We start from the raw sequence: 20,607 nt of genomic DNA on the forward strand, positions 1-20,607 counted from the left end.
TTTTTTGGATATATATATATATACACGTGAAATATATATATTGAAGAACCCCAAGCCACACTCATTCCATGGATGCTAGCAGGTTTTAGTGGAAATCAAACCTTGCAAGCAACCCTATGAGGACATTTCTTGCCTAAGCCGAGAGGGGGAGATATTACGCGCAATAAACTGTACATATCCTTATAATGAATCCGACCACTGAAAGGAGAAGAGAGGGGATTAGTGGAGGCACAGGGGTCAAGCTGCCTTCACGCTGACTTCCTGTGCACGCAGTGAGGTCACAATGTCAGGGACTGGGGACCCCTGGCTTGAAGGGGTTGGGGAGGCTTGGGATCAGTCACTCACAGACCCCAGGGAGCAGAGGGCTTCAGTTGGGGTGAGCCCAGAGCTCGGGGCTCAGGGCACCTTCTCTAGGGCTCTCTTGGAACCTCCCTCCTCCACAATCTACATGGGCTACACTGGGATGAGGGGGCTCGTGGCATAGAGGACAGGGGGACAGCATCCAACTGCTGTGACCTAAAATCAAAACAGGAAGAGTTAGGAACCAGCTGAAAAGCAAGTCTCAGACCCGCGGCTCACCCAGCCTCTCGGCCGGTCACGGAGGACTTGCGGGGCTGCAGGGATGGCAAGGATGACTCCTCCCAGCTTCCCTGGAAGGCCTCCCCTCCAGCACTCAGGCCCCGAAAGGTGCCCATTCATGCTTTCTCAGGCCCCACGCTCAGCCTGAACCAGAATCTCCAGTCGGGGGCTAATGGGCTCTGAGCATCAGGACGGTGCCTCTGAGTGTCCTGCAAGTGCTTGGTGTTGAGCCGGTGCTCAGTACCCATGCGCAGGATGGAGCTGACCCTCCGAAAACCACTGCCTGGCAGCCAGGAAAGGCACTCGGGTGCCCACGGAGATGGGAGAGCTCACGCACTTTGTGACCATGAAGATGCAAAGGCCCCCGAGGCTCTGTGTCCTCTCCCCTGGCTGTGTGACCACCTGCTCCAGGGTCCTGGGACCCCAGCAGAAGCTGCATTCTGCCACTCGGACCTTGCAGCCAATCTCATGTGCCCAGGGAGCGAGGCCAGATCCCACCCCCACTCTCCCAGGAGCACTGAGGCTGAGAGGCCTCTGGCTTCCTCCCTGGGGCCTGGCAAACGTGTCCTCACTATCTGGAGGCCTCACAGTGAGGGCCAGGAGAGACTCAGAGGAGACCAACTCCTCATGGCCGACTCCCTCCCTCTTCTCCCAGAAAGCCTGGGGCTTGGGCAGGGCTGGTACCCAAAGCTTTGAACCCGGGGTCTGTGAGGGTCCTAATTCTCATTTCCTTCCTCTAGACTGATTCCCCTGAGATTCCCGCTGGCTCCTCAGGGACTCAACGCCCCCAGATCTGGAGCCTGCCCTAGCCTATGTGCCAGAGAAAGGTGGGCAGTGTGGCTGCAGGATTTGGGGTGACTCCTTACCACGCTGCGGGGTCGTACTCAGCCCAGACACGCACGTACTCATCCAGGTGGTGAGGACCCAGGATGGAGGAATCTCGAGTGAGGTACTCAAAGTTGTCCATGATGACAGCAACAAAGAGGTTCAGCATCTGTGGGAACCCCAGGGGCCAAGACGGAGCGGGGGAGAGCGAAACCCATCCAAACACATTTACACAGAGGTCCAGAGGGAGAGAGGGAGGGAGACGAGATGGAGAAAGGGAGACAGAGAAAGAGAAGGGGGATAGGGATCGGGAGGAATGGCACATGCTCACACAAGGAGCCCAGACAGAGAGATGGAGGAATGGAGATGTGGGAGGGAGACAGAGGAAGGCGGAGACAGGAAGTTGGAGAGAGAGGGGAGAGAGGCTGTGTGAAATGGTGGCCAAAAGCAAGGGAACTGCCATCACCCTAAACCCTCCCATACCTGGCCTCCAACGAGGCCCAAGTGAAGGTCCCACGTGGGCAAGAACCTTGTGTTCCCAGCCCCAGCACAAAGCAAGCACTCAGCAAATACAGGCTGGGGCAAAAGTACTTACAGTTGTGAGTATATGAAACAGGTTATTTGTGGGTTTTATAATTTATTAGTAATTATTTATTAATTACTGTATGCTTTTCCATATACACAACTGTACACCTACTTTTGTCCCACCCTGTGTTTCTAGGATGGATGGATGGATGGATGGATTTTCCTGCCCTCATCTGCATCTGGTAGCTCCTTTTCAGGTGTTCTTCTGGCCCTTAACACACGGGGAGCTTGCAACAGTTTTGCCTCCAGGCCTTTGCACAAGTTGCTTCTTTAGTGGCAACCTGGGTAACTTCCCCTTTACACTTGGGTGCGGTGGTTGGGTGTGGCTGACCCCCATCTCATGGCTCCTTAGACGCCATTGGTTAGGGAAGGGCACATGACCCAAGGTGGCCAATGAGAGCCTTCCCTGGGATTTTTGCTGGCGATTTGGCAGCCATCTTGCCTCTATAAGGAGAAAGTCTGAGAACAGCAAAGATGATGGGGTCCACTTGCCCGGTTCTAGCCTCATCTGGACTTTTTAGTTACACAAGTTAGTGAACTGCATATTTTACTTAAGTCAGCTTATGTTACTTGCAACCAATTTGATGAATATGTAGTCTAACTCCTGCTCACCATCCTTGTGGGCCACTCTTTGAAATCTTCCTTCAGTCCGAATTTCCCCCATCAAAGCACAGATCGGATTGTGCTGCTATCTGTGCTGACTCGTCTACCCATCACCCCCCTGCAAAGTGAGAGAACTGTGTTCTCTCCTATTACCCCCAGTGCCTAGCATAAGGTCTGGCACATAGTAGGCACTACACAAATGTTTAGATGGAAACATAATAGGTGTTTAATAAATGACATGTAATTCCAGATGCCCCTAACTCTAGTGATTCTATTTTTTATGAATCATTTCATGATATTGATTGAGCACCTGCTGTGTGCCAGTCACTATCCTAGGTACTGGTTACACAGCAGTGAACAAAATTCCTGCCCTCAGGGGCGGGTGGTCAAGTGTTGTAGATATTTTCTAGGTCCCTGCCCTTCGCAGATGGGCTGCGTTATAAGATCTTGTCCCTTTACGCACACACAGCTGCTGGACAATGGTGACTCTGGCCAGGGGCTGCGCTGGCCCATGCAGACTCTCTCTTCTGGAAATCTGGGCAATGGACCTTCCTGGGTCAGCGGCTGTGAGCCTGAGGGCGTAGGTCTCCCCGTTGAGGTTACTAGTCTGAAAGAGGGTGGTGTGTTGGGCTTTTGCTGACAGATGCTGGTGCTTGGGCCGAGGTCTGCAAACAACATCTCCCACATACAGGAAACCAGACTTGGGAGGAGAGGAAGGGATGAGGAGACTCCTCCTTCGGGCAAGGGTCTGTGTTGTGGGTTGAATTATATCTCCCCCAAAAGACACGTTCAAATCCTAAAACTTGGTCCCTGTGAATGTGGCCTTAATTTGGAAAAAGGATCTTTGCGCACGTCATCACGTTAAGATGACGTCATACTAAACTAGGGTGGGCCCTAAAACCAACACGACTACTGTCCTCATTAGAGGGAAATCTGGACACCAACACACACGGAGAAGGCCATGTGAGGATGAAGGCAGAGACTGGAGGGATGCTGCCGCAAGCCGAGGGATGCCTGGGGCCACCAGAAGCTGGAGGAGACCAGGAGGGATCCCTCCTAGAAGCTCCGGGGGGAGCACAGCCCTGACCACACCTTGAACGGACTTCTAGCTTCCAGAACTGCGAGAGGACACATCCCTGTTGTGTTAAGCCACCCAGTTTGTGACACTTTGTCACAGGAAACAAGTTCCATCTGCAGCTGTCCAGGGGCAGCAGACGGCTGGGGTGTTAGCACTCCCTGAAGGTGCCAGGGGCAGCTGGGTTGGTCAGTAACACCCTCTTTTCCTTTTAAGGATTTTTCTTTTTTATTATATATTTTTATTAATTTCAGCGAGGAAGGGAGAGGGAGAGAGAGAAACATCAATGATGAGAAAGAATCACTGATTGGCTGCCTCCTGCACACCCGCTCCTGGGGATCGAGCCTGCAACCTGGGCACCTGCCCTTGACTGGAATCGAACCCGGGATCCTTCAGTCCATAGGCCGACGCTCTATCCACTGCGCCAAACCCGTTAGGGCTCTTTCCCGTTTAATACTCCACCATTGGCATTCCTGCAGTCAGTAATCCCTGGTGCTTGCCACATTGTATGTCTCATTTTCCAACCCTGTGTAGCCAATCCCTGTATTCAATACCCTCTGCTTGAAATACCTGGATAGTGTCTGTTCTGACTGTGCTGTGACTACTCTAGGGAGAGCAGAAAACAAAAGGGGGTACAGTGATGAGGCCCCAGAGAGAGTGAGAAAGAGAAATCAGGATGGAGCAGGCAGATGCTGTGGTTCCTGATCTATCTATCATCTATCTATCTATCATCTATGTATCTATCTACCTACCTAGCATCTTTTTTCATCTATCTATCCATCCATTTTATTTTCTTTACTGGTTCTTGGGTTCAGTCTCTTGCAGTGTTTCTTATCCTTGGGTCCTATGAGATTCCTCCTTCCAGCAAATTTATCTCTTACTAGCGAGAACCCATGCAATCCTTTGCAAAGCCCCAATCCCCCAGAGGATGTTTAAGTGGCTGACTTTCTTGCCTCCTGATCGTACACAGGAAGGCACCCAGCTCTGAGAGAGAAGGTGGAAGACTCCTACACCTCAATGAAATGGGTCCCGGGAAGCTCTCAGCACCACTAGGTTTTCCCGCAAGATACCCAGTGAGTTTCAAAAGGGGGAGATTCTGCCTCCCTTCCCCAGGGGATGCTTGACAATGTCTGGAGACATTTTTGGTTGTCACAACTGGAAGGGTAGTGGGACATGTGCCTCTGGCATCTAGCGGGTCGAGCCCAGGGATGCTGTTAAACCACCTGCTATGCACAGAACGGCTCCCACCACAGAGCGTGACCCAGCCCCACCTGCCAATGTGCCGAGGGTGAGAGACCCTTGGCTAACCTGACCCCAGGTTGGCTCAGAAGCCTTCGAGGGAGCAAGTCTGCAACACAGTCACATTCTAGAGAGATCCACACCCCTAGGAGGGAGCCAGTTGTGGGGAGCCCACCCCCACAGGTCCACAGACTCACCAGAAAGGAGCAGAGGAAGATGAAGGAAACGAAGTAAAAATAAGCAAATTCATTGCCACACTCGGGAGTCAGGATGCCAGAGTTTTTATCACACGGCTTCCCACTGAGGCAGGAAAGCATGATGTTGTGCCAAGCCTCCCCGGTGGCACTCCTAAGGACAGAGAGGGGCATCAGGGACCTGGGCACCCAGCCCTGGACACAAGTGCCTCCCAGGGAGGCAGAGCACCGTGGTTAAGCACTTGGGCTCTGGAGCTGGACCAGCACGGGTTTGAGCCCCGGGTAAGCAGCTCTTTTCTCTGGGAGCTCAGGGAGGGGACTCTCATTCTTGGTTGTGCAGTAAAGCCCTTGGGGGGTGGGGTGGGGAGTAAAAATGCTGATGCCAATGCCTCACTATCACAGACTTGGATTCAACTGGTCTCGTTGGGGCCTGACGACATAGGTGCGTTTAAAAGACTTCCCTCTGTCCAGGTGATTGTCATCTTTTACTACTTTCTCCCTCGGTAACTCTGCTCCAGGCACACTGGGCTCCTCCAGCTTCTCCAACATGCCAGCCATGCTTCGGCCTCAGGACCTTTGCACGTGCCATACCCTCGCCTGGACTGCCCTTCCTGGGATATCCATATGGCTCCCTTCCTTGCCTATTTCTCTCAGGGAGGCATGACATACCAGCCCTCCATTCCTTTTTTGTTGTTGTTAAATGAGAAAATTTTTTTTTATTGTGCCAAAATGTACATAACATAAAACTGATCATTTTAAGCATTTAAAAAATGTGTAATTCAATGGCATTAAGCACATTCACAATGCCGTGTAACCATCACCACGATCCACCTCCAATACCTTTTCATCTTTCCAAACTGAAAATGTGTGCTCATTAAATAACAACTCCCCATTCTCCTCTCTCCCAGCCCCTGGGAATCTCTACTCCACTTTTTTTTTTCTCTCTCTCTGAGTTTGCCCATTTAAGTACAATCATACATTATTTGTTCTTTTGTCCCTTCATTTCCCTCTTAATCTTAAATTTTATCTCCTTCTAGTACCCTCTACCGTTTATTACTGATTGTCTCCCCCACAGGAATATGTTTCCAGAAGGCAGAGAATGCTGTCCCTTTCTGCTTGTTCCCAGTACCTACAGCAGTGCCTGGCACACAGTAGGTGCTCAATAAAGCTCCCATGGGTGAAAGAAGGAACTCTAACATGCAGCCGGGATGAAGAACCAGGCCTCAGAGTCTATAAGCCTCAGTTTCCTCATCTCTCACTTGGGGCTGCCGAGAACCCCACCTCAGGATGGTCAGGAGGAGTCGATGAGACGATGCCTGAAAACGCCTTTCCTGTTTGAGCCCCAGGGCCTTTAGCTACCACCCCGCCAGGGACCCTGGGTCCCCCATGCCCATCCCAAGCCTCACGGGCACAGAAGACGGAGGGCACCCGCCTCCCCCACCGGAAGAGAAGGAAAAGGACACTCCCCCACCGGAAGTGAAGGATGAAAGCGCCCGCCTCTCACCTGAAGAGCAGCATAAGGGCCTGGAAGAAGGTCCGGAAGTTGTTGTGCTCAGTGATCTGGAAGTCGTCCTCATCACTGTCCTCTTCCTCCACGTCGATGCCAATGTTGCCAAACACCTGGGGGATCGGAGGGCGATGACCAGGGGCGGACGTGCCCCTCAGTGGCTCCAGGGAACCCCCACTCAATGCCCACGTCGGCCTCTCTGAACTGGACCCCCGACCCCTCTCTGCCTAAGGGCAGTGGCCCTCCTTGGGTGGCCCTGGGAACATCAGGGGGGACCAGCACTCACCTGCATCCCGATGATGGCATAGATGAAGAAAAGCATGGCAATCAGCAGACAGACGTAAGGCAGGGCCTGGTGGGAAGGAAGTTAGACAAGAGCCCTGCAGACCACATTCTCAGCAAGAGGCACCATGTGAGCATCGCCAACCTCCATTCTAGATTCAGCTACAGCAGTGGGGGTGGGGGTGGGGGTGGGGGCTGCTTTCCCTCTCAGCCCCGAGCAGGGGCCGTGGCTCACCTTGAACGACTGCACAAAGGTCCAGAGAAGAATGCGGATGGTGTAGCCCTGCCGGAGGAGTTTGATGAGCCGGGCTGCTCGGAAGAGGCGGAGGAAGCTCAGGTTGATGAAGTTATTCTGGGGAAATGGAGAAAGAGGGGTGACCATCCACCCACCCCCAGGGGCTCAGAGCCATCACCACTCACAGAGGACCCTACATGAAGCCAACCAACAGGAAAAAGCAAGCCAGACCCCAAATAAGGAGGGAAAGGAGAGAAAGCACTATTAATGCAATGGTGCAGAGGAAAAAACTTGAAAAAGGGACAAAGTGGGGTGGGGTGGGGGGAAGGAGGAAAAGGCATCAACTCAGAAAGCATAAGCCCTCCCTGCCAGCCCATCCGCAAAGGGGAAAGGAAAGGAAAAAAAAGGAGAGAAAGGAAAGGGGTACGGGGTGGGTGGGGAAGAAATAACAAAAGAACAAGGAAAAGAAAATATATCCGAATCATCCAATCAGGAAAAAAATCGAGATGGTTTTTGTTTCTCCCAACAACCAAATGCACTGAGACGATAGGACACAAGCGGGTCAAGTTGCCAAATCCATCACACATACGATGCACAAACACCGGGCAGGGTGGGGGGCCAGCGCACTCAGGCCTGGTGGACGGGTGCGGGTTCCAGGGCATGTTACGCTCTAGGCCAGAAATGCATCTGTCGTGGGACTCACCGGGCACCCTGCCCTGCCCTGCCGAGCTGCCCACCCGCTCCTGCCCGCCCTCACCTCACCCCACGGCCAAGAGGACTCGAGCCAATTGGAGAAGTGGAAGAGCATCTTTTCTTACCCCCTTGGCGAGCGGGCATGGGGAGGACAGGAGGGAGCTGGGGCTGTTCGGCTGCAGGGCGAGTCCTCGCTGCCCGCTGAGTCGGAGAAGATGCATTTGGGGCCCTTTTCCCCCCTCTCAGGGATGGCTTCTCAGCTTCTGGGGCTGGGTGGAGTAGCACGGGACCAGGCCTGCGGGAAGCAGGAAGTACGCAGCGCCCGTGGGTGGGTGAGCTGGCCAGTCAGCCCAGGCCCACCAGGGGCGGTGCTGGGGGCGGGGAGGTGGGCCGTCCCTGCCCCCAGGACCTCCCTGGGTGGCCCCTGCCTCTGCTCAAAGACCCCTACCTAGTTCCTGCCTTCACCTCCTCCCACCCAAGCCAGAACCTGGGGCCAGACAACAGGGGGAGGGGGAGGTGGGAGGCAGCCAGCCAGCTTGGTGGGTTGGGGCCCTGGTCACTATGTAACTGTCCTGGGACTTATCATCTGGGGCCTCAGGGGACACTGGTGGGGGACAAGGCACTAGAAGTCACAAATGGACCAAATCTAATCACCTGGTTGACAAAGTTATTTTGTTGGGCCTGAGCAGTTTTATACTGAAAGGCAGTTGGCACTGTTTAAAAATCAGACCCCCCCCCCCCCCCCGCCCCAAATCTGGCTTTCTGGCCACCCTGGACCTGCTTCTGGCCTGACAGCAGTTAGTTGGGGCTCGGGTGTGGCTGCGCACCTCGAAGCAGGCCCGTGTCCTCCGTTTGCCCAAGGCCCCGTTCTAGAAGTGGCACCTGCTTTCCGGCTTAGGGCGCCTTGTCGGCCACCAGAAGCACTTTGCGTTTCAGCCCTGTCTCCGCAGACATGGCCACCCCTGCTGTGCCTCAGCCGGTGGGCTGCGACAGAGAGGCCTTAACCGGGACTTGGGAGACCCCGTGGAGCCAGATTTAAATGGGCTCAGCCCTCACCCCCAAATGGCACAGGGGTGACCACACAGGTTGCCCTGACAGTCACAGCACCCCTTTAGGTCTCAAAAGCTCGGATGATGAATTACATGGGCATCTTACGTGGTGGGTTCCCCAGGGCTTCCCAGCCCCAAATCTGTTCCCGCTTGCTCTGGCCCGGGGCTCAAAGGAATTTCTGGGGCGGACAAGATGCCTCTGGATTTGCGGGCAAAGTCCAGGACACTAGTTGGCCCCTATGTCTCTAGGATGGGAGTGGGGACTGGGAGATCCTGCTCGAACCCAATGGGCTAAGCTCTGTGACAATGTCCCAAGCTCCCTGAATGAGCCCCACTGCCCTGACTCCGGGCCTGGCCACCCAGCTCCACCAGGTGTCCCCAGCCTTCTCCCATCCATCCCCAGAGGACAAGCCATCCCTTTGTGGGGTGGGACACGCATGTGGACTCGCTCAGCATGCAGAGGCAGGCGGGCCCTGGAAGCAGCCTCGGGGGCTCGGGGTGAGCGGGGAGCCTGCCACCATGCGGGAGAAGCGAGGGGCCTCGCGGGGAGAGGCGCGCGGAGACATGCGAACCGAGGGGGAGGGAGACACGTGGGAGGGGAGGTAGGGGTGGAGATGAGAGAGGCCCAGGTGATGGGGCAGGGAAGGTGCTAGTCTGCCCTCATCCACCCCTCCCCCTCTTCCCACGTCTGCATCCAGTCCTTCAAGTGCTCACAGAACTTCCGGCAACTTCCCTTTTTCTAGCTTCCATCTTCCCGTCCACAGGCCACAAGGAGCAGCTGTCCTCTCCTCCAACCCTGCCCTGTGCACCCAGGTTCTAGGTGCCTGGGCGGGTGCAGGCCCCGAAGGCTGGCGTGCTCAGGGGTGCGAGGGCTCGGGACCGGGGAACCACCCACCCGATGGCTCCGGAGAAATCCTGCCCCCTCCAGCCCAGAACCCGCCTCTGAGCTCCAGCCCCATAACCACCTGCCTACCGACTCCTTCCAGGGTGTCCTTAAAGGCGCCTCACACACTCACGCTCTTCCCCAACCCGGCCTCCTGGCGTCCCCTAATCACCTCCGGGTCAAGCCAGACTCGCGTCCCTCCAGATACCCCTCTCACCCACAGCCCAGAGGGGCCCAGCCCCGGGTTCTGGGGAGGCCCCTGCTCAGATGGCTAGTCCTCTGCTGGCCTCCTGCAGCCCAGGCCCCACCAAACCGCTGGGGCTCTGCAGCCACAGTGACCTTGTCTAATCACACTTCTGATGGCGCCTCCCCTGCTCCAAATCCTCCCACGCTCCCACAACAAGGCCCCCAGGGTCTGTCCCCTTCTGCCCCCTTTACTTCCTATGGGCCAGCCTCCCGCTGCTCTTTGCTCCAGCCACACCCCTCACTTGCAGCCCCTGACCCCCGCGTGCTGTCCTGCACTGGGCCTTTGCATGTGCTGTCTAGACCTCGTATGCCCTTTCCCCCTCTCCACCTTGTTAGCACTGCTCATCCTTCAGCTTGCAGCACCGTTACAATTTCAAGTGGGTTTGCGGAGTGGTTTGACCAATGCCTGACTCCCCCACTTGACCAGGTGAGGGGGGCAGTGGTGGTGTCCGCTTTTGCCCCCCTCCTCATCTGTGGCACGGAATTGGGGCTCATTAAATGTTTGGTAAATGAGCACACGTGTACCGCTAGGGGAGGAATCCTGGTGTAAAGATGCTATTGGGGGTCCTTCACAGGGGCTCAGGGCTGGATGGGGAAGAGGCAGGTCAGATTTAACAGAGTGAGAGGTGTGCAGGTGTGTGAGGAGCTGAATAAGTGAGGAGAGAGACAGTGTATGCTGGGGTGGGGGTATGGGCGTGCAGGGTGGATGGATGTAAGAGAGGAGAGGGATAGTGTGTGCATCTGTGTGTATGTAGCGGGGAGAGAGACAGTGAGGGGTCAGAGACAGAGCCAGAAAGAGGAAAGGGCACATGTGTGCAGTGACTGTGTGTGTGTGTGTGTGTGTGTGTGTGTGTGTGTGTGTGTGGCTCATGGCCTTGGCGGGCCGGCCCATCTGGAAGCAGCTAGGACCCCAGCCTTAGCAGTTCTGAGTCTCCCTCGCCTGAGAGTCTTTGCCTGCATGCTGCCCACCCATCAGACTCCCCCCATCAGGCTTGGAGGTTCATCTCTGGTGATCAAGCCCAAAGAGCGCAAGGGCTGAGAATGGGGTCAGGGATGGGAGGCCCTTTCCCGGGGCTCAGGCTCCATGGAGCTGAAATGCAGTGATTTGAGGGTAGCTGAGGGTTCCGAGTGTCAGATGTGTGTAAGCAATGGGGTTGGAGGCCCAGCCAGCCGACTTGTCCTGGCAAACCCATCCTTTTCTCTGCAAAAGATGCAAATCAAGCCAAACAGAAAACCCCAATTCAGAACCCAATGGAAACAAGAGAGAGAGAGAGAGAGAGAGAGAGAGAGAGAGAGAGAGAGAGAGAGAGAGAGAGAGAGAGAGAGCTCTGTAGGAATGAAGAGGGAGGGGGGGCTGGGAGGTTGGAGAGGGGGAAAGATGAGGGGGGTAAGAGGGACAGACAGACGGGGGGGAGGCGGAAAATAAGAGGGGGTGTCAGGCATTCCCAGTCAGAAAGCCCAGGGCATGACATGCAGCGCTGATGCGAGAAGATGCGTTCACAGTTAATGTAAGGCATTTAGACTTCAGAAAGAAGTAACACCAACCGGATTCTAGATGCAGATGTTGAAGATGGAGGGGGAGCGGGCGGGCGGGGACAGTTGGGGAGGCGTGTTCAGCGTTTTTTAGGTTGATTTGTAACCAGTGCCAAAAAACCAATGGGTTTCGGTTCCCGGGCGGGGAGTGGGGGTGGTGGTGGTGGGTTGGGAGATAGTCATTGGTGTATGAATACACAGACCACGTCATGGATGAACAAATGAATTTCATAGTGCATTTTGATTGGATGAGTTTTTCAGACGGCGTTGTGCCAATATACAGTTTAAAGAGCAGGCATGAAAAGAGACAAGACAAGAAACACAGTCATTATCCATCGCACGCAGAGCAAACCCACGTCACCCCGGCCACTTAGGGGCAGCAGCTGAGGCCCACTGGGTCTCAGGCCCTCTCCCCCCAACCCTGGGACCTGCCCTCTGAGGGCCTGGCTCCTCCTGCCTCAGACCCAGCGGGCTTACCTGGGGGGCAGGAAGGGGCGACTGTGGCTCCTTGCCTGGCAGGGCAGGCCTCCCCCACTCCAGGCTGGGAGTTTATCATTCTTAAAGGGTCCAAACACCCACCCTCTAGCTTTCCCTCCAAATGATTCTGAGAGCCAGGGGCCGGCGGACCAAGTAAAACTCAAGTACATCCACGGTAATAATGGCAATAACAAAGCCACCATTCGTGAACTATATTTTCTGGTAGGTTCTGTGCCAAGCACTTCGCATTGATGGCTCTGACTTATTAAAAGTTGCCATCTTTCTCCTATGAATGTCAGTCCTATGGGGGCAGCATTCTTTTTATTGATTGATTGATTTCAGAGACAGGGAGGGGGAGAGAGAGAGAAACATCAACAATAAGAATCATTGATCGGCTGCCTCCTGCATGCCCCCTACTGGGGATCGAGCCCACAACCCAGGCATGTGCCCTTGATGCTAATCGAACCCAGGACCCTTCAGTCTGCAGGGGGATGCTCTATCCATTGAGCCAAACCAGCTAGGGTGAGGCAGCCTTCTTGTATATTTTGATTTGTTCACTGCTCTGTCTCCAGCACCTCTAACAATGCCTGGCACACAGCAGGCGCTCAATGCATGCTTACTGAGTGCATGAATGAATGGAAGATCTGATGGGCTTAGTTGTGATGATCCCTATATACAGGTTGAGAGGAAGTAACACCATTGCTCAACGTCAAACAACTCATAGGGAGGGCTGTTTGACTACTGTAATGGTCTTGATGCCCTTGAATTAGATCCTGTGCCCCATCCTCCTGACTGCCCCCCCCATGTCTTGTAGCCAGGAGGACGAACTGTTGGGGTTCAGCCCTATGGATCTCTTACTGGCAAATGGAGGTGATACCCAACTTTCTCCACCTGCCTTACTGGGGTGGTGGGCCACACTTTCCAACCTCCTGCCCCAGAGGGACATGGGTTCAAGGCTGTCTAGAGCTCAGTCGGAGGGCAAGAAGCCAGTTGGAGCTCAGACTTCTTAGAAACTTAGATCTAGGCTCTGGCTCTCTGCCAGGGGACAGTGGCCAGGTGGGGGCAACCCAATAGGGACAGACCCCAGGTGGGCACGACCTCTCTTGAGGAAAGTATCGGGTAGGACGCAGGGAAGGGGAACTTCTGGATCACTGGAGCTGAAGCAAAGAGTTGTGGCCAAGATACCACTTGGGTGCGCGTGCTGGGAGGTGAACGGCCCCCTCTTCTGTGTAGCTCCCCAGCCCTGCCAGTCTTCCAGGATGGAGAGTGGCCAACTGATCTCCTTCTGCTGGGGGCGCATGTGGGGACACCCCAGGAAACACCCATGTCCCCTCAGGAGTCACCAGGCCCGGCTGTGTCAACTTAGGCAGGTGCCTCTCTTCCCTGAGCACCGGGCCTCAGTTTCCTCATCTGTGAAATGGCACAACACCCTCTTTCTTGGGCAGCACCCCACTCAGATCTATCCTCTGCTCTTCTCTGCCTATTGTGAGCATCGCTCTGGCTGCCGGGTCTTCTCGCTCCCTTCTGGCTGGGCCTGGCCGATGGGAGGTGCTGGCAGGAGTCGGCACTAGGAGAGAAAGGCTGGGTGCTTCTCCTCACATGCTTCCTTCCTGCTTTGGCCCTTAGTCTCTGTTAGGGGTTCTGCTGCTCCTAGTCCACAGCCCCTCACCAATCCAGGCCAGGTTCCCCCCACTTCAGCACCTGGGCAGGTGACAGCTCCTCACAGTGGCTGGGTTTTGGATGCCTTCCCTCCTCCATGAATGGTCTTTGCTTTCCAATTTTTAGTTTAACTGTCAAGGGAATTCACCTATATGCTGAGCCCTACACTTATACCACGAGCGAATCCACGTAAAATGCTTGGCACAATACCTGGCAGACAAATGCTCCATTCTTGTCGGCCATCGTTATTTTTATTGCTGTTATTATGAGGTGGATACCACCCCGGCCCTTGGCTCTGACACATTCTGCTTTTGCCCCTCCCCCGCTTTGAGGATCCTGCTCTCCCCCCAACCTCCTGAGGGCTCTCAAGCCTGGGCTCGCTGGCAAATGGCCAAGGAGGGATCTTGAACAGAAGATCTGGGGCCCCGAGTCTTCTAGACAAGGTACAAGGACAATGTGGGGCCAGTCCAGAGACCCCCACGTGGGGGGGAATCCCCCAGGTCTGGGGGTAGAGCAGGGTGGATGTCCCAAGGTTCTGGGAGTGGTTCCCTTTGTTGGCCCAAGGGCCACGGCTCCCTCCTGCCCATGAACCAGGAGGTGTTCGTTCAGGCAGAATGGATCTGAAGCTGGTTCCCTCTGGGCCCCCAACACTGTGTGGAGTGTGGGGTGGGGCTCAGCCTTGGGTCCTTCAAGGGTCTCAGTTCTCTCAGTGCACTCAGCCCACGTTTGTTCATAAGTCACTGGGGCAGGGGAGTCTGCGCTGCAGCACTGGCCCCATGGCTGTGGCTTTGGGAACTCCTGTCTTCTTGAGTTGCCCTCCTGGGGGGGGGGCACCCTGCCTCTGGGGGCCCTGCTTTACCCTCTCTGCTCAATGCTGAGTGCTGGCAAGAGCCAGCTGTGGCTGTCGGGACCTGCTGCTTCTGGATGACCTCTTCCCCGTCCCGCCCCCCCGCCCCCTCCCAGCCAGGAGTTGCCCAGAAAGAAGCCGGCGGGAAACTTACCCCAAACTCAGTCACGAGGATGTCGGTGATGCTGCCCAGAACAGTCACAAAATCGAAGATGTTCCAGGCATCGCGGAAATAATTCTAGAATGGGGACCCACAAGACAGAGATGCCAACTCAGGGCTCATGCTGGGTCCCCCAAGGCCAGCCGGGGGCACAGCTCCGATCAGCCCAAGTGCCTGGGACAGTCTTGGCCATTTAAGTTGCAAAATGCTACTGAGCGGGCTCCTCTGAGTTGCCCTTCCGCAGAACCCAGGCCTGCCACTGGCTTGCCTGACCCCAGAGGGGGCCTCCAGGGACCTCGTCAGCTCTGCTGGGGAGAAGACCTCAAAAACAAGGATTATCACTCGTTTTACACGAGGTGACAAGCTCAGAGAGTGAAGTCACCACTGGCCTGGTCGGTGAGCAGCATGGACGTGAAGGGCCAGGATTTGACCCCAGGCTGGGACTTGGAGTCTGGAGTCTATGTTGAGGATCCTACGGAATCAGGACTGTGTTCACAGCACACTCCCAAAGAGTGCGGCCACTGGGTTCACCTCCCAGCTGTGCGGCTGTGGGCTAGTGACTTAACCTCTCTGGGCCTCCACTTCTTGATCTGGAGAAGGGGAACAGTAACAAGGGTACAGAGGCCATCTGGGCACCTGCCAGGCTGCTGGTCCTGGCTCCTTAGTCGTTAGATAGGGCCCGGTGTCTAGTTCTAGCCGATGGGCTGTGAGCAGAGGCCATGAGAGTCACTTCCTGGCCAGTCAGGACTGTCAGAACTCTCGTAACCCTGGCAACCTGGGACATGCCAGATGGGGCTGCTCCAGGAGCCTGGGTCCCTGAGTATCTATAGGCAAAGAGAGCCCCCCTCCCTGCCCCCCACTGAGTGCCAACAAAACCTTTGTTGATTTAGGCAACTGAGATGTGAGGGCTGTTTGTTACTGTAGCTGACTTGATAGGTCCTGATTGGTACATCCCTGGGCTGGATGCTGGCTCAACTGGGACACACAGGTACAGCGCATTGTTGTTACAATACTGAAATATTCCACGTGATTGGAGCCCACACCAAGCAGTACCCCTGCCTGGATCTACAGGTCTTGCTGAGACGCCCCCCCCCCAACCCTGGCCCCCCAAGGTTCGTTGAGACTCATGCCAAACACAGGCCTTCCCAGCATCCTCACAAGGCAGAGGCCGGGGCGTTCTAAGTGCTCAGCTCCTCCCGAGTGTCTGACCCTGCAGCAGCCCCTCTGCCTCCCGGAGAAGGGCCCAGGCTTTAGAGCTGTGCTTCACAGGATCAATTCTTTCAGCAAGGTTGAGTTAAAGGTCCTGAGTTGGACTCTGTGGGTCTTGGCGCCCTCTTCTGGAGGATAGGGTGTAACAACAATCATATAATGGAGTCTGAGTGGGATTTGGTATACAGTAGGTGCTCAATAGATGGACGTTGTTGTTTTACAGTCATCGAAAAGCAATGCGGGTTCCGATGGCACTTACAGTATTTTAGCAGGTGCTGCTGGGGCCCTGCTCACCTTCCTTCATATTACATGACTGCGCACCTTCGTTCCTCCGCCCAGGGGCTTTCTCAGGCTGCGTATTTGCTGGGGAATTAACAGGTCCCCTGGGAGCAGCCCTTCACTATGGCTGATGGGCACTGGAGGATAAATACTCCAGCTCCCTTCCCTGTCAATGGAATGATGCTGACGACCCTCTGCTGCCCCCTGGAGGGCCTCAGCAGAATTGCAACCTGAGCTGGATACGGGTCCCCTTCACTCCCAGTCTGTTTCCCCTATCATGTGTTTCTTGGGGTCACCTCTCTGATAAATTCTTTTCACTCAATCCTCGTCTCAGGTTCTGCTTCTCGGGGAGCCCAAAGGAAGACAACTTCCTAGGTGCGCAGTGACAGCCCCTGGACTGCAAGGCTCTCCTCTTCGGCCTAAATTTCACCTGGGGATCCTGGGGCTTCATCTAAACTGTAGGGACAGGGTTGGTGCAGGGACTGCCATTGGCTGGGAGATGGAGCCCAGCCCCCGGGGGGAGATCATCACCTGGAGACTGATTAGGAGGGAAGAATGGCCGGACAGCTGCACTGGGCGGGGCCCACAGGACTCTCCATTTGCTGGGTGTGGACACAGGAGCTGAGAGGTCAGTGCCCTGCTTGTGGCCACACAGCTAGAGAGGGGCTGAGGCAGGATTCGCACGCAGGTATGGGAACGTCGGAGTCCACGCCCTTCCCCATACGCAGGCTGTGACTTGTCCTGGTGGCATTCCCAGGACGAGAATGCTGAGCTGGTGCCACTGCCTGGCTGCAGGGTGCTTCCCCTGCCTGGCTGGTGCTCAGCGCGGGGTCTGACAGCCTGGGCAGCACCCTGGACGCCCCGGGGGATTCATTAAAAACACAGATTCAGGCCCTGGCTGGTTTGGCTCCGCTGGTTGGACCATTGTCCCGTGCACTGTTTCTCTCTCTCCCTCCCTTCCTCTCTCTATAAATAAGTAAATAAATACATACATACATAAATAAAGCAATAAAAAGAAATAAAATTAAATCTTAAAAAAATACAGATTTGCCCAGTTGGCGTGGCTCAGTGGTTGAGCATGGTCGACCTATGAACTAGGAGGTCAGGGTTCAATTCCCAGTCAGGGCACATGCGCAGGTTGTGGGCTCCATCCCGTGTGGGGCGTGCAGGAGGCAGCCGATCGATGATTCTCTCTCATCGATGTTTCTATCTCTCTCGCCCTCTCCCTTCCTCTCTGAAATAAATTAAAAAGAAAGAAAGAAAAAAAACAGATTTGGGGCCCCTACCTGACCAAGTGGATCAGAATCTCTGGGGATGGGTCTGGGGCAGGATCCCATTTAAAAAAAAATCTCCCCAAGTACTTCTGAGAGGGAGCAGAGTTGGCAGCCCCGGCAGGCCAGTGAGCTTGATTGTAACCCTTCACTGCCAGGCTTCCCTCTCAGTCTCCAGACACACACTATTTGTGTTTAGGGTTGGCAAGAGTTCTTCTGAGAGAGAGGCAGTGACGGGGGAGAGGTGAGGTGACAGAGCCTGGGTACCATGTGAACGGAGATCTCTCTGGTGTTAAAGCTGATACCCTGTACCAGCCGTAGCCAAACTTTCGGACCTCACGGACCACCCGTTGGCGACCGCTGCCCTATGCCACTTCGAGAAGCCCAGGTGAGACCCAGAAACAGGCTAACGGGGTGATCAAGAGGGAAGACATCTGTTTTAAGTCTCAGCTTGGTCACTCATGGGGGCCTTCTTCAGCGTTTGTGTGCTGTGACCCTCCTTGGCCATCTGGGAAGACCTTCTCAGAGGAAGCTTTCTAAATGTTTAAAATAAAATACCCAGGATGGCAAGAACACCCGTTCTATTGAAATATGGTGATCAAAATATTTTTAAAATGGTGATCTAGTGATGAATGCACTTCCTCATTAACATATTAAACACGGTTTAGTTGAAGGTTTAATAACCACCAGCATTCTGAAGCAACGATGAGTGCAAACTAAACTGTAAGGTCCCTGAAACCTCTACAATGCATGAGGAAAGTATGTGATTTGGATTGCTAATGCTGCAGGGGTTTGCTGTCTGCTTGCCAGATGGAAGGAAATGCTCAAGTCCAGTCAGTAGCTGGCAAAAGGTAACGATGCAATCACTTGCATTACTGGGAGATGAAGTCCAGTGAGTGGGTTCTAAAGTGCATTTGAAAAAAAGAAAAAGGAAATGGAGTCCAGGAGAATGACAGGGCATGTGACGAGGGCTGACACTCATTTCCTCCCGGCTGTCCATATGCACGTCTGAGTGCTGGGCTCCACTGTCAAATGCATTTCTCACTGAGGGTCGCAGCTTCAACAGTTTGAACGCCTGTCTGGAGATCAGTTTCCTTACTCTAAAATGGGTCATTTCCAGGAATGACTGAATAAGTGCACGCCTTGCACATAGTAAGTCAACACGTGCCAGGCGTCATGGGTGTTACCTGGCAAGCGCAAGAACGTCTAAGTAGAGTCTGTGGGCATTGGAAGGATGCTCAAGCCACCACTGGGGTGGGGTCTTGGTGCCAGGTGGGTGGACCATCACCCAGCACCCAGTGCCCCTCGGGGCTTCCCCCCAACACACAACTCTAGCCCTAAAGCTGTACTTACCAGAATCCCAAAAGCCATGACTTTGAGCAGACATTCCAGAGAGAAGAGGGAGGTGAAGACGATGTTGAATACCCTCAGAGCATTTTCATAAGCAAGCGAGGCCCCGTAGAACTAGAGTAGGAAGAGGGAAGGGCGTCGGGGTCAGTGGGTGGCAGGGTCTGGGGAGGCGGCTCTGTGGCTGTCCTAACCGGGGCCAGACAGGACTCACACTTGGGGTCCCTGTTGACCCCTGTGGAGCCAACTCCAGGCAAGCTCTTCACATCAAAACAAAAACTCAGATCCTGGGACAGCCTGGCCGGGTGGGGCTGGGGAGGGTGTCTAAAGCAGGCTCTCTGTAGGAACCTCTGTTTTCCCAGACCCCCTTTTAATTCCTACCTGCACGCGCCCATGAGACCAGTCCCACATCAAGTTTTACAACATTTCCAGCCCCAAAGAGTTTCCCTGCATCCCCTCCCAGTTGATCGTAGCCCCAGAGGTAACCGTTCTTCTGACTCCTTGGGAAATATTCTTGACCAACTATTTAATCAGACTTGAATCTATAACCTTTAGACCTAACTACCAGCTTACAGGACATACGGCAGATGGAGGAAGAAGTTACAGCCTGCCCCCCGCTCCCCCCCCCCCCCCGTCCCCCCCCCCTCCCCCGCCTCCAGGAAACCAATGTATCTAGAGCTGGAACCCTTTTTATTCGGCTCATCTGTTTCTCCAAAAAGTCAAGAGTGTGGGGGAAAAAGGGTGTGGATGGGGAGCACAGAGGCTTAAAAGACAAAAACTGGAGGCCATGCATAGTCATTTAGAATTTAGATCTTGGCTCCAAAAACAACTCACCGTAAAAGACATTTTGTTTTTCTTTTTTTTTTTGTAAAAGACATTTTGGGGACAATTTAATATGGCTCTCAGAGAATTATCACTCATCTTCTCAAACATAAGAATATGTCGGAAAATCTCCTTTTTTAAGAAATGCATATTGAAGAACTTAAGGGTGAAACAGTGTGGTGTTTATAATAAAAAAAATATTTTTACTGATTTCTGAGAGGAAGGGAGAAAAAGTGAGAAACAGAATCATTGATGGTGGCCCACAACTCAAGCGTGTGCCCGGACTGGGAATTGAACTGGGACCTCCTGGTTCATAGGTCGCTGCTCAACCACTGAGCAATGCCAGCGGGTGTGGTGTTTATAATTTAAAATGCTTAAAAAAAAATAGAAGTGTCCAGAACAGGCAAATCCACAGAGGCAGAAAGCAGATTGGTGGTTGCCAGGCGCTGGGGGGGGGGGGGGGGCATGGGGAGTGACTGCCACGGGGATGGGTTTTCTTTAGGGGGATGGAAATGTTTTGGAAGTTGATGGAGGTAGCGGCTGAACAACATAGTGAATATACTAAATGTCACTGGATTGTACACTTTGACATGGTGAATATTATGTGTATGTCACCTCAATCAAAAAAATTAGGAAAAAAATAGATGAAGGTGACATAGTCCAGTGTTTCAGACTGGGAATGATGGGTGATGGAGACTGGGTATCCATGAGGGCTGGACACTCAGGGCGTGGCCCAGGGTGCGGGTGGAAATGCAGAGCCCCAGGCCCACCACCGACCTGCCGGACCAGCATTGCCGTTAACAAGCCCCCCCCGCCCCCCCCCCCCCCCCCCCCCCCGCCCCGTGATCTGCGAGCACATTGCAATCTGGGGAACGCCTGCTCTACTCCCCACCTCTCTTCTGTTTGCTTAGAACTGCTCGTCCTCACAACAATGGAGAAACAAAAGGAGCTGCTTACGGAGAGGGTTTTTGAGTGAAAACAGGCACTGATTTTTCACCGGTTCAATAA

At 54.3% G+C, this 20,607-nt stretch overlaps 1 protein-coding gene across 1 annotated transcript in view; it reads right to left on the reverse strand.

Moving 5' to 3' along the window:
- CACNA1A (calcium voltage-gated channel subunit alpha1 A) overlaps window positions 1-20,607 on the reverse strand; it is a 213,290-nt gene that overhangs the window by 20,138 nt on the left and 172,545 nt on the right. Inside the window, 7 exon segments of the mRNA XM_079772989.1 lie at window positions 1,446-1,573; window positions 5,104-5,254; window positions 6,605-6,720; window positions 6,894-6,959; window positions 7,125-7,241; window positions 14,666-14,749; window positions 18,784-18,894. Of these exon segments, the coding sequence (XP_079629115.1) occupies window positions 1,446-1,573; window positions 5,104-5,254; window positions 6,605-6,720; window positions 6,894-6,959; window positions 7,125-7,241; window positions 14,666-14,749; window positions 18,784-18,894 (773 nt within the window).

Source organism: Cnephaeus nilssonii, assembly GCF_951640355.1.
Source record: "Cnephaeus nilssonii genome assembly, chromosome: 5".
In the NCBI taxonomy this organism is placed as follows: Eukaryota; Metazoa; Chordata; class Mammalia; order Chiroptera; family Vespertilionidae; genus Cnephaeus; species Cnephaeus nilssonii.